The sequence below is a fragment of the Apteryx mantelli genome, chromosome 34 (assembly GCF_036417845.1).
Source record: "Apteryx mantelli isolate bAptMan1 chromosome 34, bAptMan1.hap1, whole genome shotgun sequence".
In the NCBI taxonomy this organism is placed as follows: Eukaryota; Metazoa; Chordata; class Aves; order Apterygiformes; family Apterygidae; genus Apteryx; species Apteryx mantelli.
In genome coordinates this window covers 2,223,198-2,240,191 of record NC_090011.1, presented here as the reverse complement: position 1 = coordinate 2,240,191, position 16,994 = coordinate 2,223,198, and the positions used below count along the sequence as shown (strand labels likewise).

At 73.2% G+C, this 16,994-nt stretch overlaps 4 protein-coding genes across 5 annotated transcripts; 2 read left to right on the top strand and 2 right to left on the bottom strand.

The window, feature by feature from the left end:
- Positions 1-549: 549 nt before the first annotated feature.
- Positions 550-4,361, bottom strand: PRPF31 (pre-mRNA processing factor 31). 2 transcript variants are annotated; one of them, XM_067314374.1, is made up of 14 exons: positions 4,309-4,361; positions 4,033-4,215; positions 3,501-3,561; positions 3,295-3,378; positions 2,978-3,075; positions 2,715-2,821; positions 2,465-2,634; positions 2,229-2,386; positions 2,062-2,151; positions 1,846-1,973; positions 1,670-1,742; positions 1,438-1,566; positions 1,229-1,327; positions 550-980 (listed from the first exon to the last, which is right to left on the bottom strand). In XM_067314374.1, exons 2-14 carry the CDS (start codon positions 4,204-4,206, stop codon positions 852-854), a joined length of 1,500 nt encoding a protein of 499 aa, XP_067170475.1. In that variant the 5' UTR covers positions 4,207-4,215; positions 4,309-4,361; the 3' UTR covers positions 550-851. The 2 variants fall into 2 exon arrangements, with proteins under 2 accessions (XP_067170475.1, XP_067170474.1); XM_067314373.1 differs by lacking the exon at positions 4,309-4,361 and having other exon boundaries at positions 4,033-4,302.
- Positions 4,362-4,534: 173 nt separating this feature from the next.
- TFPT (TCF3 fusion partner) lies at positions 4,535-7,529 on the top strand. Its single transcript, XM_067314371.1, is given in 7 exon segments — positions 4,535-4,614; positions 5,018-5,261; positions 5,863-5,933; positions 6,644-6,713; positions 6,805-6,989; positions 6,991-7,048; positions 7,330-7,529. Coding segments are annotated over 6 exon segments (753 nt in total). The 5' UTR covers positions 4,535-4,614; positions 5,018-5,021; the 3' UTR covers positions 7,459-7,529.
- A 278-nt stretch (positions 7,530-7,807) lies between these two features.
- NDUFA3 (NADH:ubiquinone oxidoreductase subunit A3) lies at positions 7,808-9,525 on the bottom strand. Its single transcript, XM_067314367.1, has 4 exons — positions 9,445-9,525; positions 8,850-8,924; positions 8,675-8,752; positions 7,808-8,043 (listed from the first exon to the last, which is right to left on the bottom strand). The coding sequence occupies exons 1-4, from the start codon at positions 9,458-9,460 to the stop codon at positions 7,952-7,954; spliced, it is 261 nt and encodes an 86-aa protein (XP_067170468.1). The 5' UTR covers positions 9,461-9,525; the 3' UTR covers positions 7,808-7,951.
- Positions 9,526-10,470: 945 nt separating this feature from the next.
- On the top strand, positions 10,471-15,058 carry LOC136994893 (collagen alpha-1(I) chain-like). Its single transcript, XM_067314297.1, has 6 exons — positions 10,471-11,202; positions 12,071-12,175; positions 12,290-12,528; positions 12,617-13,428; positions 13,930-14,495; positions 15,024-15,058. Exons 1-6 carry the CDS (start codon positions 10,962-10,964, stop codon positions 15,056-15,058), a joined length of 1,998 nt encoding a protein of 665 aa, XP_067170398.1. The 5' UTR covers positions 10,471-10,961.
- Positions 15,059-16,994: the final 1,936 nt, after the last annotated feature.

Here is a 16,994-nt window from a genome sequence, read left to right as displayed (position 1 = left end):
CCTCATTGGCTCAGCCACGGACCCGTCAACCCTCTGCTGTGTTTATAGACTAGGGGGCGGGGCGACAAGGAGTCCACGCCCCCAAGCGAGAGACAAGGAAGTAAGAGGCCAGCCCAACCTGGGAGCGGAGGCGGCCTATTGGCCAGGACCGCCGCCACTCACAGCGCAGCGCTCCCCGGCAGGCTCCCCCAGCGGCGGGGGCGGCGCCGCCACTGCCTCCGGGCCCCCATTGGCCAAACCCCGGAGGGGGCCGCCCACAGTTCTTTCCTGAACAGCAATAGGCTGAACTGTCAGATGAGAAAACCAATGGCCAAACGACGCACGGAGGAGGCGTGGCCAAGCAGCACTACCATTCACCAAGCTGGCAGTCAATGGGGAAGCAAATCAATGGGGAAGCAGCCAATGGCACGTGTGGACACACCCCAGGGGCGGGGCCAGCCAAGCCATGGGGGTGGAGCCTGCAAGCCTTGGGGTGTCCCCCGGGGGGGGGGGGAGGGGGCTCCCCGGACGCCTGGGCCCCTCACGGCGCAGCGCGGCCCCACACGGCGCCTTGGTCCAGCAGCAGAGATTTATCGAGGCTGAAAAACCCGATCCAACTGCGGATGGAAGGGGGGGAAACGGCGGCTCCTGGCCCCCTTCCCATGCGCCGGAGCCCCGTCCCGGAGCCGGAGGAGATCCTGGAGCCAGGGAGGGGGAGATCCCGGAGCCAGGGAGGGGGACGCTCCAGGGCTTGTCCTGCCCCGGCGCTGGGGAAGCCCCCGAGGGTATGGTCCCCCCCCCTGCCGGCCCCAGGAAGGGCGGCGGGGGCGAGTCCGGTGGGAACGCATCCGGTGGGAAGCGCGTGCGGCGGCTCAGGAGTTGGTGAGGATCCCGCTCTTCTCGCTCTTCACCTTGAGGAACTCGGCCATGCTGGAGAAGTATTTCTGGTTGGCCTCGGCCACCTTCTTCTCGGCCGCCTGCGGGTTGACGATCTCCAGGCCCTGGGGAGGGAGAGCGGCTGAACCCTGGCACCGGCTTCTCCCCGCTTCCACATGAGAAGGCCCATCCCATCCCATCCCATCCCATCCCATCCCATCTCATCCCATCTCATCCCATCCCTGTATCTCCCAGTCCCTGAACAGCTCTGGCGATGGAGAAACCGGGACTGGCTGGAGGGGAACCTTTGCCCCAGGGAGGAGGAGGAGGCCGGGGAGGGAAGGAGCCCCCCGCCCCGGTCGCCCCCCCTTACCTGCAGCGGGGTGAAGGCCACGCTGGAGGCCGTCCCGGACGAGCGGTCGCGGATCGTCGACTTCCCGCCGTAGACCATACTCTGCTTCTGCAGCGTCCGCTGGGAAGAGACGGCCGTTAGCCAGGGGGGGCCCAGGGAAGGGGGGACGCAGCCGGATCCGGCTCCGGAGGGGGACGGGGAGGCCGCCCCCGCCCCCAGCAAACCCTCACCTGGAGGGTCTTGGAGATCCTGGCCTTGGTGGCCTCGTTGACCTGCGTCTGCCGCACGCGCCCGCTGCCCGACTTGCCCAGGTGGCCGAGGCTGAAGCCCAGGTCCTCCTGGTAGGCGTCTTCCTCGATCTGAGGGGACGAGAGCGCGCGGCGGTGACGAGCTGGGGCGGCGGCGGCAGCGAGGGGGGGGCCCCACCACCACCACCACCACCGCCGCCCCCCCAGGTCCCACCTCGCCGAAGCTCATCCTGTTGGCCTGCTTGCGGATCTCCGTCAGCCCCAGCCGCTCCTTCATCTTCCGGTACCTGGGGGGCGGAGGGAGCAGAGGGCAGCGCGTTGGGGGGGGGGGGGGACGCTCCCCAGGAGGCCCAAGTCCCCCCCCCACCTAGGGGAGACCCCAACGCTCACCTGCGGCCCCCCCGTTTCTTCCTCTGCCCGTCGAGCGGCGCCGGCAGCGGCTTCACCTGCTTCACAGGCGGCGGCTCCTGCCACTTGTCGAACTTGCGCTCGATCTCCTCCTTCAGGTCGTAGCCGACCTGCCGGGAGGGGACGGGAGGGTGCGGAGAACCCCGGGAGGGTGCGGAGAACCCCCCCCTCGCGCCCCAAACCTCCCCCGCCCCTCACCTTCCCGTCCTGGCTCTCGTGGAAGCTGTCCACCCGCGCCGCCAGGGTGCACTTGGCCGAGACCAGCCGCGCCGCCTTCCTCCGCAGATCCTGGGGGAAAAGGGGGGCGTCAGCGCGGGACTGGGGGGGGGACGAACGGAAAAACGGGGGCGCTGGGGCTGCCATACCGGGGGCAGCGACTGCACGATGTCGCTGTGGTAGATGTAGCCGGTGTGGGGCAGCACGGAGGTGCTGGAGAAGCCCGAGAGCGTCTTGCGCTGCGCCCCCAGCAGCATGATGTTGCAGGCCGGCATCTTGGAGAGGTTGGTGAGGCCGCCGGCGATGCCTGCGGGCAGGCGGGAGGCGTCAGGCAGCGGCCCCCGGCCCCGGGATGGGGGGCACGGCGGGCGCCGGGGGGGCTCACCCATGATCTTGGCGGCGGTGGAGGCGCCGACGATGATGGAGAGGTTGGGGGCGATGAAGGACATGCGGGACTCCACGTACTCGTAGATGCGGTGCTTGGACTGGTTGAGCTCCAGCGCCATGTCGCAGGCTTCCTCGATGCGCTCCAGCTCCTCCTCTGTGAGCTGCTGCCTGCGGAGCGGAGCGGAACGGAGCGGGATGGAGCCCTGGCGTCCGGGCTCCGCGGCCCCCGGCGCCCGCGCAAGACTCACCCCTGGGTGGTGGAGGCCGTGACGCTCACCACCATGATGGTGGCGTTGGTGAGGATCTGCTGCACGTTCTCGTTGTTCTTGCACTTGTCCAGGCTGTTCCCCAGCTCCTGGGGGGGGGGGGCAGACGGGGCGGCGGGAGAGGGTTGAGACAGCCCCCCCTCCCCTCCCCTCCCCTCCCCGGCATCCGGGCTCCCGGCTGCCTCTCTCCGGAGGCGGCAGAGGACCCAGGCGTCCGGGCCGTCTCCCCACTCCGGCCCCGCTACCTTGACGGTGCGGATGTAGTCCAAGGCGTTGGGCACGAGGGACTCCAGCTCGGGGAAGCGCTTCGAGTATTTATCCCGGATGAACTTGTGGATGATGTCTGGGGGGGAACGACGGAGCCCCCCAAAACATGTCAGCGCTGAGACGCGGCTCCCGGCACCACAGGGAGGGGGAAAGAGCAGCCTCCCCCCCCCCATTGGACGCTCTGGGGGTGCCGGGACGTCCCCAGTGTCCCCCCAGTCCCTCCGCAGAGAGAGAAGTGGGTGGGGAACCCCCCCCCGTGGCAGCCGGCCCCCCCCCGGGCCCCCCCGGCACTCACTGAGCTCGTTCTCGATCTCCACGGTGAGGTTGTTGGCGTCCACGATGACCCTGTACTCCGGCGCCGCCTCCACCGGCCCCAGCACTGCCGGGAGAGCGGCCGAGCTCAGCGCCCGGCGCGGTTCGGGGAGGGGGGAGCGATCCCTGCCATGGGGCGGCGCGGGGCCCCCCCGGGACAGGGGTCAGGGATCGGGGGGGGGGCCGCACCTTCGGTGGCTTTGGGCTGCTTGCTGATGTACTCCTCGATCTTCTGCATGATCTCCGCGAACTGCGGGGCCACAGGGCGCTGGGTCGCGGCCGGAGACGCCGCCGCCACCGGCAGCAGCAGCCAGGGCCCCCACAGCGCCGCCAGGGCTCCTGGGGGGGCTTCCCGCTCTCCCCCCACACCCCATCCTTCTGGGCCACCCCCTTCTCCTCCCAGGACCTTTCCTGTCCTCCTGGACCCCCCCAACTCCTCCTAGAAGCGTCTTCTGCTTCTCCTGCTTTTCTTTCTCCTAGAAGTTTTCTCTTTTCCCAGGATCCTTCTCTTTTTCTCTTCTTTCTTCTGCTCCCATGACCCCCCCTCTCTTCTTCTGTTTCTCCCCAGACCCCCCCTGCACCTCCTCGGGTCTCCCCCTCCTCCCAGGACCCCCCTGTTCCCCCCTCCTTCTCCTTCTCCTCCTTATTCTCCTTCCCCTCCTCCTTCTCCTCCCCCCCCGGGTCCCCCCTCTTCCCCTCCTCCTCCTGGGCCCCCCCTCACCATGCGGCTGTCCCACAGCTTAGCGATGCTCTTGACCGAGTCCACGGCCAGGTCGAGCTGCGTCTCCTCCTGCACATCCTCGATGGCGGGCTCGTCCTCCTCGTCGGCGAAGTTCTCCTCCTCCTCCTCGGCCGCCTCCTCCAGGTCGGCCAGCAGCTCGTCCGCCAGCGACATGGCTCAGGCCTGCGCCGGCAGCGGGCGGGGGCTCAAGGCGCTGCCGCCGCTGCTGCTGCCGCCGGCGCGGCCCCGCTTCCCCCTTCCCGCCGCCGCTGTTACCTCAGGGAGCCGCTTCCCCGCGCCGCGTCGTCGCCTGATGACCTCACTTCCGGCCGGGCGCGCTACGAAAACGTCACTTCCCCTCCCTCCCCCTCTCTCCCCGGAGCCTTTTCCCCGCCCGCCCAATCCGCGCTCGCGTCGTCATCACCGCCGCGCCCGCCTCCTCTCTCCCCTCCTCCCTCCCCCGCCGCGGGGGCTGCGTCATCAGCGCGCGCCGCCTCCCGCCACACACACACGCACCCCCTGCCCGTCGCCGAGGCGGCGGCGCGCGCCGGGACCGGCGGCGGCGGGTGACGTCATCGCCGGGTATGTGGCGGGAGGGGGGCGGGGAAGGGGGAGGGACCGGGGGGGAAAACCGGGGTGAAGGGGGCACCGGGGGGGGGGAACCGGGGGTGAAGGAGGCACCGGCAGGGGGCAGAAAGGTACCGGGGGGGAGGGAACAGGGGTGCAGGGGTACCGGGGAGGCCCTGGGGGTGAAGGGGGAGCACGGAGGGCGGGCAGGGGGGCACCCGGGTGAAGGGGCAGCTCAGGGGGAGACTGTGGGGTTCAAGGGTGGTGCCCGGGGGGGGGCAGAAGGGCACCGGGGGGGGGTCACCGGCAGTGAAGGGGGCACCAGAGGGGGAGGGGGAGAAGAAGGGAGGCCTCCAGGATGCACTGGGGGGGGTTAACAGGGCTGGGGGGTGTCCCGTGTCCCCCCCCCCCCCCGCAGCGCCATGGCGGGGGTGGGCTTCGAGGAGTTCTCGGCGCCGCCGGGCTCGGAGCTGGCGCTGCCGCCGCTCTTCGGGGGCAACATCCTGGAGAGCGAGCTGGAGACGGAGGTGGAGTTCGTGGACGGCGGCCTGAGCGGGGAGGCGCTGCCCGGCGCCGAGCAGGACGAGAGCCGCCAGCACCAGCGCCAGCTCGCCCGCCGCAAGCTGCAGGCCCTGGGCCGCCGCTGCCGCGAGATCGAGCAGGTGCCTGCCCCGCCCCCTGTGCGTGCGGCCACGCCCACCGGACACACCCCAGCGTGGCCACGCCCACTAGGCCACGTCTCCAACACGGCCACCCTCACTAAGTCACATCTCTGATATGGCTACCGCTTTTGGGCCCCACCTTCTGGGAGCTTTACCTGTTTAAGAGCTGCCCCTGCTTTTCCAGGCCCTGATAGGGCTGGTCCCACCCCCAGCGATCAGGCTCCACCCACTCTGGGCAGGCCCCACCCCTTTTACCTCTGGCCCCGCCCACCAAGTGGAGGGAGCTGCCTCCTACATGCCAACAGCTCTGTCCTTCAGGTTTGGCTCCGCCCCTCAGGACCTGGAAGCCACACCCCCTGCAGGGAGCCCCCCCCACTGCAGGGCACAGCCCCACCCACACAGCTAGCCACACCCACACAGCTAGCCCCTCCCACTGCCCCATTCTGGCCCCACCCCCTGCAGGCAGCTCCTCCCCCTGCTCCCCAGCTCTCCCTTCTGCCTCTCCCTGCAGTGCCCCGCCCACACATCTAGCCCCTCCCACTGCCCCCTGGCCCCGCCCCCAAGCAGGGCCTGACCCGCCCCCTTCCCCCCCCCCCCCCAGGTGAACGAGAGGGTCCTGAACCGGCTGCAGCAGGTGCAGAAGATCACGCGGCGCCTCCAGCAGGAGCGGAGGTACCGGGGGGCACGGTGACGCCGACACCGCGCACGGCGCTGTACACGACACCGACACCGCACACAGCATCACACGCGGCATCGACACCGCGCGCTGCGCTGTATGTGGTACTGACACCGCACACAGCATCACACACGGCATCGACACCGCGCGTGGCGCTGTACACGACACCGACACCGCACACAGCATCACACGCGGCATCGACACCGCGCGCTGCGCTGTATGTGGTACTGACACCGCACACAGCATCACACGCGGCATCGACACCGCGCGCTGCGCTGTATGTGGTACTGACACCGCACACAGCATCACACATGGCATCGACACCGCGCGTGGCGCTGTACACGACACCGACACCGCACACAGCATCACACGCGGCATCGACACCGCGCGCTGCGCTGTATGTGGTACTGACACCGCACACAGCATCACACGCGGCATCGACACCGCGCGCTGCGCTGTATGTGGTACTGACACCGCACACAGCATCACACACGGCATCGACACCGCGCGCTGCGCTGTATGTGGTACTGACACCGCGCACAGCGCCGTACATGACACCGACACCGCGCACAGCGCTGCGCAGCGCCCACCCGCGGCACCAACAGCCGCGCGCAGGGCCCAAACGCGGCGCCCCGGCAGCCCCGAGCCCTCCCTGCCCCACGGCGCTGCCCCACGGCGCCGCCGACCCCGCTCCCCCCCCCGGCAGGTTCCTCATGAAGGTGCTGGACTCCTACGGGGACGAGTACAGGCAGAGCCACCTCACCATCGTCCTGGAGGTAGGGACCCCCCCTCGGGCCCCCCCCATGTCCCCCCCTACAGGCCCCCAACGCCCCCCCTAACATCCTCCCCTTCCCCCCCACCGCGCAGGACGAGGGCAGCCGCAGCACCGACGCCCCCACCCCCGGCAACGCCGAGAACGAGCCCCCCGAGAAGGAGCCGGGCCGGGCCCCCCCCGGCCCCCCCGAGCCCCCCAGCCCCCCCCCGGAGCCCCCCAGCACCAAGCGGCGCCGGCGCCAGGGCCGGGAGGACAAGGAGCCCCGCGGGGGGGGCGGGGGGGGGGCGGCGGGGGGCAGCAGCCGCCCTCCTGCCCCCCGACGACTTCCCCCCGCAGGTAACTAGGTGGGGGGGGGGAGGCGTGGGGGGGGCCCAGATGTTCTGGGGGGGGGGCAGGAGCTCTTGGGGGGGGGCAGACACTTTGGGGGGGCTCCAGGCACTCTAGGAGGGGACCCAGGTACTTTGGGGGGGGGGCCCAGATGCTCTAGGGGGAGAAACCAGATACTTTGGGGGGGGCTCAGGTGTTTTGGGGGGGACCCAGGTTCTTGGGGGGGGCCCAGGTGCTCTGGGGGGGGTCCAGGCGATTTGGGGGGGGTCCCGCTGACGCCTCTCTCGCAGCTCAAGGGGGAGGAGGAGCTGTGCCCCCCGCCCGGGCTGCCCCCCGCCTGGCCCCCCCACAGCCCCCCCGAGAAGCTGCTCCGCTTCCCCAAGTTCTCCAGCCCCGGCGGCTGCGCCGACTTCGACTGAGACGGACCGGGGGGGGGGGAGGAATGTGGGGACCCCCCCCCACGGAGCCTGCGACGGACCTGGGGGCACTGGGACCCCCCCCCCCGAGGAGCCCAGGATGGATTGGGGGGGCCCAGGGATCCTCCAGGCGCTGTGGGACCCCCCCACGCCATGGGGACCCCCCCCCTCCCCTCGAGGAGCCTGGGACGGACCTGGGGGTGCAGGGACCCCCCCGGCACCATGGGCACTGCAGTCACCACTAAGCCCAGGATGGATCCGCATGGATTTGGGGGGGGGGGACACGGATTTCGCCCCCCCAACACACCCCAGGGCCCCCCCCCATCGCTGCTCCGGGTTCAATAAACAGACGTTTCCCAAGAACGTGACGTGTTTATGGGGGGGGAAAAGGGGGGAGCCCGGACGCCTGGGTCCCCCCCCGCCCGCCGCAGCCCCAGTTTATGAGCTGGGGGGGTCGGGGAGGGGGGGGGCGACACCCCCCCGGTTTCGGGGCCGCTCACAGCTTCTTGAGCCACTCGAGGCTGGGCCCCTCCTTGTCGCAGGGGTGCGCGGGAACGTCCGGCAGGTTCCCGTCGTCCCGCAGCGGCACTGGGGGGGGAGCACGGCACGTCGGGGGGGGGCCGCGGGGGTCCCAACTCCCCCCCCCGCGTGTCCCTCGGGGGCCTCTCTCCCCCCTGGGCCTGCCCAGCGCTGAGGGACCCCATGGGGGGGAATTGGGGTGCAGGGGGGGGCCGGTAGGGGATCCCGAGGGGGATTAGGAGGTATTGGGGGTCCTGGGAGGGGAAATGGGGGGAATTGGGGGTCCCAGAGGGGATTGGGGGGCACGGGGGGGGCAATAGGGGGTCCTGAGGGGGATTGGGGGGTCCTGGGAGGGGAATTGGGGGGCCTTGGGGGGGCGATAGGAGGTCCTGAGAGTGATTGGGGGGTATTGGGGAACCTGGGAGGGGAACTGGGGGGAATTGGGGGGCCCAAGGGGGATTGGGGGGCCCTGGGGGGGCAATAGGGGGTCCTGGGGGGGGGAATTGGGGAGCCCTGGGCAAGTCCTGGGGAGATTGGGGGGCCCCAAGAGGATCCCAGGGGGGCCCTGGGGGAAAATTGGGGGGTCCTGGGGGGGCCCTGGGCAAGTCCCAAGGACATTGGGGGGCCCTGGGGGGGTCAGGAGGGATTGGGGATTGGGGGGTCCGGGGGGGAATTGGGGGGGTGCCGGGGGGGGTCCTACCTGGGTAGGTGTAGGGGGTGGCCCGGTTGATCATGCCCGAGTACTTGGCGTAGGGGCTCAGCAGCGGCGACAGCACGGCTGGGGAGGGCAGAGGGGTCGGGGGGGGCCGCGGGGACCCCCCTGTCCCCCCCCCCCGCGCCCCCCCCGTGTTTCCCCCCCCCCCCCGGGGCCTCACCCACGGCGGCGATGGCGATGCTGACGGTGATGACGGGCTCCTTCGCCCACAGGTTCTTCAGGGCGGCCCCGATCCCTGGGGAGGCAGCGGCTCAGAGCCCCCCCCCCGCACCCCCAAATATCCCCCTGCACCCCCAAAGCCCCCCCAGCCCCCAAATACCCCCCTACAGCCCCAAAGCCCCCCCAGCCCCCAAATGCCCCCCTGCACCCCCAAAGCCCCCCCAGCCCCCAAATACCCCCCTGCACCCCCAAAGCCCCCCCAGCCCCCAAATACCCCCCTGCACCCCCAAAGGCCTCCCAACATCCAAATACCCCCTAGCACCCAAATACCCCCGCGGCACCCGAATACCCCCCCGCACCCCCGATACCCCCCCTCGGGCATCCAAATGCCCCCCTGCACCCCCAATAACCCCCCCGGCACCCCCGATGCCCCCCCCGGGCACCCAAATACCCCTCTGCAGCCCCAATAACCCCCCATCACCCAAATACTGCACCACAGCCCCCCTGCACCCCAGATGCCCCCCCCGGGCACCCAAATACCCCCCTGCAGCCCCAGTAACCCCCCCCCCGGACCCCCCGGCCCCGGCGCCGCTCACTGCCCAGCCCGGCCATGGCTGCTCCCAGCAGCCCCCGCGCCGCCGAGGAGCCCAGGCGTCCGGGCGCAGCCCCGCCCCTTCCCCCCCGCCCCCCCCCGCCCTTCCCCAAGGGCGTTGCGAGGGACCCAGGCGTCCGGGCACCGCTGCTCCCGGACGCCTGGGCCCCCCCCCCCGGCCCGGCCCTCGGGGGGGGGAGGTTTGGGGTTGTTCTATGGGGCTCTATGGGGCGGGGGGGCTGATCTGGGGGGTGGGGGCGCGCCCAGGGGACCCAGGCGTCCGGGACCCCCCCCCCCGTTCCCCCCCCCGCAGGGGACCCAGGCGTCCGGGCAAAGTTCCCGCGAGTGCACACGCCGGGGAGGGGAGGGGGTGGGAGCGGGGGCGGGGTTGGGGAGGGGGCGGGGCCAGGGGAGGCCCCGCCCCTGGCCACGTGGGGGGCGGGAAGTTTCCCCGGGAAACGAAACAGAAAGTGGCGGACGAGCCCCGAGAGCTCCAGGTTAGGGGGGCGCCGCGCCGGGGGGTCCCGAACTCTGGGGGGGGGGGGGGAACCGAGCTGGGGGGGGGGGGCCCGGGACGGGGGGGGGGGGGGAACCGAGCTCCGGGGAGGGGCCGAGCTGGGGCGGGGCGGGGCAAGGCCGGGGGGGGGGCCGAGCCGGGGTCACTGCGCTCCCCCCGGGTGCCCCCCACGTGCTGGGGTGAGCCCAGGCGTCCGGGTGCCCCCCCCCTGCCCACGGGGATGAGCCCAGGCATCCGGGTGCCCCCCGTGGGGGGAGCCCAGGTGTCCAGGTGCCCCCCAAGTGCTGGGGTGAGCCCAGGCACCCAGGTGCCCCCCGTGGGGTGAGCCCACGCGTCCGGGTGCCCCCCATGGGGGGAACCCAGGCGTCTGGGTGCCCCCCACGTGCTGGGGGGAGCCCAAGCATCCGGGCACCCCCCTCCCTGCCCGTGGGGGGAGCCCAGGTGTCCAGGTTCCCCCCGTGGGGTGAGCCCAGGCATCCGGGCGCCCCCCCTGCCCACAGGGTCAGGCCCAGGCGTTCGGGTGCCCCCCACGGGGCTGACCTCAGGTGCTCCCCATGGGGTCGGGCCCAGGCATCCGGGTTCCCCCCGTGGGGTGAGCCCAGGTGTCCGGGCGCCCCCCCCTGCCTACAAGGCCGGGCCCAGGCGTCCGGGCACCCCCCTGCCCGTGGGGCCAAGCCCAGGTATCCAGGTTCCCCCCATGGGGACGAACCCAGGCATCCAGGCGCCCCCCGCATGCCGGGGTGAGCCCAGGTGTCCGGGTGCCCCCCACAGGGCCGGGCCCAGGCGTCCGGGCGCCCCCCTGCCCGTGGGGCCAAGCCCAGGTATCCAGGTTCCCCCCATGGGGACAAACCCAGGCATCCAGGCGCCCCCCACATGCCGGGGTGAGCCCAGGTGTCCGGGTGCCCCCCACAGGGCCGGGCCCAGGCGTCCGGGCGCCCCCCTCCCTGCCCGCGGGGGTGAGCCCAGGCGTCCGGGCGCCCCGCTGACGGCGCCTCCCCGCAGCCATGGCGGAGCGGGCCGAGCTGCGGCGCGGGGTGCTGGCGGTGCTCAGCGCCCACCCCGACGGCATCGCCCTGGGCCACGTGGCCGGCGCCTTCCTGCAGCGCCACGGGCGCCCGCTGCGCCCCCGCGCCGGCGGCTTCCCCTCGCTCCGCGCCCTCCTCGCCGACCTGGGCGCCCACGTGGAGCCCGCCGGGCCGCCCCCCCACGGGCCCCTCGTCCTGCCGCCCGCCCCCGGCCCCCACGGTGAGGACCCCAGCGGCCGGGACGGGAAGGGCCCCGGCGTCCGGGACGAGTGGGACCCAGGTGTCCGGGATGGGAAGGGCCCCCGGCGTCCGGGACAAGTGGGACCCCGGTGTCCAGGATGGGAAGGGCCCCCGGTGTCTGGGAAGGGCCCCGGTGTCCGGGACAAGTGGGACCCAGGTGTCCGGGACAAGTGGGACCCCGGTGTCCGGGATGGGAAGGGCCCCGGTGTCCAGGACGAGTGGGACCCAGGTGTCCGGGACGAGTGGGACCGGGTGTCTGGGACGGGAAGGGCCCCGGTGTCCGGGACGGGAAGGGCCCCAGTGTCCGGGATGGGAAGGGCCCCGGTGTCCAGGACGAGTGGGACCCGGGTGTCTGGGATGGGAAGGGCCCCAGTGTCCGGGACAAGTGGGACCCCGGTGTCCAGGATGGGAAGGGCCCCGGTGTCTGGGAAGGGCCCCGGTGTCCGGGACGAGTGGGACCTGGGTGTCTGGGACAGGAAGGGCCCCGGTGTCTGGGACAGGTGGGACCCCGGCGGCCGGGACGGGAAGGGCCCTGGCATCCGGGACGGGCGGGACCCTGCACCCCAGGGGACCCCGGTGTCCTGGGATGAGAAGGGCCCTGGCGTCCGGGCTCCAACACCCTGGGGGACCCCAGTTTCCAGCCTCCCGCGCCCCCCGGGACCCCAGCATCCAGGTTCCCCCTGCTCCACCCATCAGGCCACAGGGGGCCCAGGCGTCCGGGCTGTCCCTCTCCCGCACCCTGGGATTGGGGGGGGGGGGGAATTCCCAAAGAGGGGGGGGAGCGGCGTGTGCGTGTGCGCAGGCGTGTGCGCGTCCCCCCCCCCCCCACTGAGCCCCCTCGCCCGCAGGGCCCCTCGTGTGGGTGGAGGGCGACGGGCTGGACACGCTGGACCTGCTGGTGCCCAGCGCCCGCCCGGGCTCCCCGGGCAGCGACGGCGACGGCGCCGACGCAGGTACCGCCCCGGGGACCCAGGCGTCCGGGCCCCCCCCCCCCCCCGGCTTCCGCTCGGGGGCCGCGATGCCCTCGCTTACCCGGCTCATCGTCCCCCCTCTCCTCCTCCCCGCAGAGCTGGCGGAGGTGCTGAGCACCCTGCGGGCGGTGCTGAGCTCCGGCGGCTTCCGGGCCGGCCTGCGCCTGAGCAAGCTGCAGGGGCTGCTGGCGCAGTGGCACCGCCTCGACCTGGAGGCCTTCGCCCCGCGCCGGGGGCCACGGCGACGCCGCCGCCTTCCTGCGCCGCCACCTGCCCAGCGCTCGAGTGGCACCGGCCCGACGCCGAGCACGACTTCGTCATCCGCCTCGGCCCCGGTAAGCGGGCCCCGGCGTCCGGCAGCCCCCGCCGCCCCCCCCCCCCGGGACGCCCCCGCCCCGGCTGACCCCTCGCTTGTCGCCGCAGAACCTACCCGAAGGGCCCAGGCGTCCGGGCCGCCGTCGCCAGCCGCCTCCTCGGACGGAGGGGCCCAGGCGTCCGGGGAGCGGGGAGCGCCGAGCGCTGCAGCCCTTTGGTAAACGGGACCCAGGCGTCCGCACCGCCGCCAACAGCCGCATCCGTGGACAGAGGGGCCCAGGCGTCTGGGCCTTTCCTGCAAAACAGCCGTTCCAGCCCGGGGGGAGCGAGGGCCCAGGAGTCCGGGACCCGCCCCGGCGCCGCCTCCACGGCTCCCTGGGCTCAGACGAGGGCCCAGGCGTCCGAGAGCCGCCCCACCACCACCTCTGCGGTGCCAAGGGCCCAGGCGTCCGAGAGCTGCCCCAGCGCTGCCTCCGCGGCCCCTTGGGCCCAGACGAGGGCCCAGGCGTCCGGGCCGCAGTCCGGCGCCACCTCAACGGCGCCGTGGGCCGAGACGAGGGCCCAGGAGTCCGGGACCCGCCCCGGCACTGCCTCCGCAGCCCCTTGGGCCCAGACGAGGGCCCAGGCGTCCGGGACGAGGGCCCAGGCGTCCGGGCCGCAGTCTGGCGCCACCTCAACGGCGCCGTGGGCCGAGACGAGGGCCCAGGCGCCCGAGAGCTGCCCCAGCGCCGCCTCCGCAGCGCCGAGGGCCCAGGCGTCCGAGGGCCGGCCGAGCGCCCCGCAGGCGGGGGCGGCGGGGGGGGGCGCGGGGGGGGCGGCGGCGGCGAGGGGGAGCTGGCGGCGCTGCGGCGGGAGCTGGCGGCGCTGCTGGCGGGGGCGCCCGGGGGGGCTGTCGCTCTTCGAGCTGCGGGCGGCCTACAGCGCCGCCTTCCAGCGCCCGCTGCCGCTCGGCGCCGCCGCCTCCGCCAAGCAGCGCCTGCGCCAGCTGCCCGACGTGGTGCGCCTGCGCGGCTGCGGCGTGCAGACCCGCGTGCTGCCCGCCGCCGCGCCCCCCGACGCCGACGCCGCCGCCGCCACCGCCACCGCCCCCGGGGCGCGCGGAGAGGGGACGCGCCCCGGGGGACACGGCAGCCGCCCCCCTGCCGGCGGGGACGGCCCCTGCTCCGGCCCCCGGCCCGGCCTGCGCGGCATCCCCCGGCCCCCATCGTGTCCCCGGCCCCATCCCCTGTCGCATCCCCTGGTCACATCCCCCGTCGTGTCCCCTGCCCCGGCCTCTGTCACGTCCCTGGTCACATCCCCTGTCGCATCCCCCGTCGTGTCCCCTGCCCTGTCCCCTCTCGCGTCCCCGGTCACGTCCCCTGCCCCGTCCCCTGCCCCATCCCCTCTCGCGTCCCCCGTCGTGTCCCGGGCCCTGTCCCCAGCTGCATCCCACACCACATCCGTGTCCCCATCCGTGTCCCCATCCCGCACCATGTCCCGGTCCCCATTCGTATCCCCATCCCGCACCGCATCCCTGTCCCCATCCGTGTCCCCATCCCGCGCCATGTCCCGGTCCCCATTCGTATCCCCATCCCGCACCGCATCCCTGTCCCCATCCGTGTCTCTATCCCTGTCCCCATCCCGCATCACGTCCGTGTCCCCATCCGTGTCCCCATCCCGTGCCGCATCCATGTCCCCATTCGCGTCCCCATCCCGCACTGTGTCCATGTCCCCATCTGTGTCCCCATCCTGCACCGCATCCCTCTCCCCATCCATGTCCCCATCCCACACCGCATCCCTGTCCCCATCTGTGTCCCCATTCATGTCCCCATCCCGCACCACATCCCTGTCTCCATCTGCGTCCCCATCTGTGTCCCCATTCGTGTCCCCATCCCGCACCGTGTCCCTGTCCCCATCCGTGTCCCCATCCCGCACCGTATCCATGTCCCCATCCGTGTCCCCATCCCGCACCGCGTCCCTCTCCGCATACATGTCCCCATCCCGCACTGTGCGTCCCCCCCCGCCGCCCCCGTCCCGCGCCGTGCGTCCCCCCCCGCCGCCGCCGTCCCGCGCCGCCTCCCCCGCACGGCCCTGGCGCCCCCCCCGCCGCCCCCCGGGCGCAGTGGCCCCCGGCGCCGCCCCCCGACCGCTGCGCCCTGCTCTAGGCCCCGGCAGGGCCCAGGCGTCCGGGCTGCCGCGGGGGCGACCTCGCCCCGGCACCGCCCCCGGCCGCATCCGGAGCCGATCCCGGCGCCCGGCGGGGCTGGGGCCCTGCTGGACCCGATCCGCGGCGATTCTGACCCAATCCGGGACCATTCTGACCTGATCCCAGTGATCCAGACGTGATCCCAGCGATCCAGACCTGATCTGGGGCAATTCTGACCTGATCCTGCAGCACAGACCCGATCCAGGGGCGATTTGACCCAATCTGGGGTGATCCAGACCTGATCCAGGGCAATTTGACCCGATCCGTGGCAATTCTGACCCAGTCTGGGGCGATTTGACCCAATCCGGGGCCATTCTGACCTGATCCCAGCAATCCAGACCCGATCCAAGGTGATTCTGACCTGATTCAGCCTATCTGGACCCGACGCGAGGCGATTCCCACCTGATCCCGGTGCTCCGGCCCCGCTGCACCCATTCCGGACCCGATCCGGCAGCGAATCCGGGGCGCTCACGGGCACAATAAAGCCGGGGGGCTCCGGGGGGGCCAGGGACTTGCGTGACCCCCCCCATCGCTCCCCGCTCTCAATCCCCAGAGCCTCATTGAGCTTTAATGAAGTTTTAATTACTTGGAGCCGCGGGGGGGGGGGGGGCTGCGGGGGGGGCCGCAGCGATCCGGGGGGGGCCGCCACCGCTCCGGGAGGGTCTCGGTGCGGGAGTCGCGGGTCAGCGCCGTGCGGAGCGCCAGGGGGAGCCAGGCCGCCCTGTGGGTGCCACGCCGTCAGCAGCAGGGCCCAGGCGTCCGGGCGCCCCCCACCCCACCCACCCCCCCCACAAAAACTGGCTTCCCCAGGGCATTGTGGGAGCTGGGGGGGGGGGGTTGTGCCCAGAGGGATGGAAAGAGCCATCGACCGACCCACATTCCCCGTGTAATTAACCGTGGCTGCTAATTAGCAGGGAATGGGGAGGGCTCAGGACCCGCTCCAGCCCAGGTAGGATTTGGGGGCCCCAATCAATCGCCCCCCCCCAACGAGCCCATCCCCATTTCGGCAGCGCCCCTTGGAGGGGGGGGGGGATGACCCCGGACACCCCTGCGCCCCCCCCGCGGTCCCCTGCGCCCCCCCCCAGCACCTACCAGCAGGGTGGTGGGTCCTGAGCCGGTCTCGGCGGTGGGGTGTCCTCTCCGGGGGGGGGGTCCTGGGTGCTGGGGGGGGTCCTAGAAGGGTCCGGCGGGGTGCGGGGGGGGGCCAGGCAGGACCCACCCCCCCCTCAGCCCCGGCCCGGCGTCAGGGCAGCAGCAGGCGGCGCGCGGCGACGGTGGCGGCCCCCAGGACGAGGGGCCCCCCCCAGCGGCTGCGGGCCGGGGGCGGCCGAATCCAGGCGGCAGCGGGGGGGCAGCGGCGGCTCCGGCGGCTCCGGCGTCCGGGCGGGATCTGTGGGGAGAAGGACGTGGGGTTAATGTGGGGCGATGTGTGTGGGGGGGGGGAGGCCGGGGGGGGGCCCGGCTCACCGCGGGGGTCCCGCAGGCGGGCGCGGAGCTGCCCCAGGGCCCGGCTCAGGTCGGAGACGGCGCCCCGCAGCCGGGCGTTCTCGGCCCGCAGCGCCCGCAGCGCCTCGCGCAGCTCGAAGGGGGCCCCCCCGGCCCCCAGCAGCGCCAGCAGCGCCAGCGCGCCCCACGGCCCCATGGCCACTGCGCCCCACGGCACGGCACAGCCCCGCGTCCCGGCTCCTCCCCGCGCCCCCCCCGGGACTATCGACCCCCCACGGCCGCTCCGTCCTCGCCATCGATAACAGCCTCGGGCAGGCGAGCGGGCGGCTGGGTCCTCGCCCTCCTGCCCCCACGGGTCCCTCCCTGCCCCACGGCCTCCCTTCCTGCCCCACAGCCCCCTCTCCTGCCCCACGGCCCCCCCATCCTGCTCTACTGTCTCCCTTTCTGCCCCACAGCCCCTTCTCCCTGACCCACTGTCCCTTTCTCCTGCCCCACGGCCCCCTTCTCCTGCCCCTTTTTAGACCAGGGGAGACGGAGCCCCCCTGAAGCCAGGACTGAGGGGCTGGGAAGGCCGTGACAGACCCGCTCTCCAGCCGGTCCGGCTCATCCCGGCACATCTAACGGGAGTCCGCGCTCCCGACGGCTCCACACGAGCCCCCAACGGTTCTAACGGCCACCAACGGTCGCCCGCGCGCCCCGACGCCTCACGCGCGAGGCGCGAAAACCGCCCAGCGGGCAGGGCGGCCGCCGAAGCCCCGCCCACCCCGCCGGGAGTCCCCGAGCGGAGCCGAAGGCGCCCGAACGCCGCCCGGCGGCTTCCGAGGCGGCGGCGGAGATGGACGAGCGGCGCCGGGG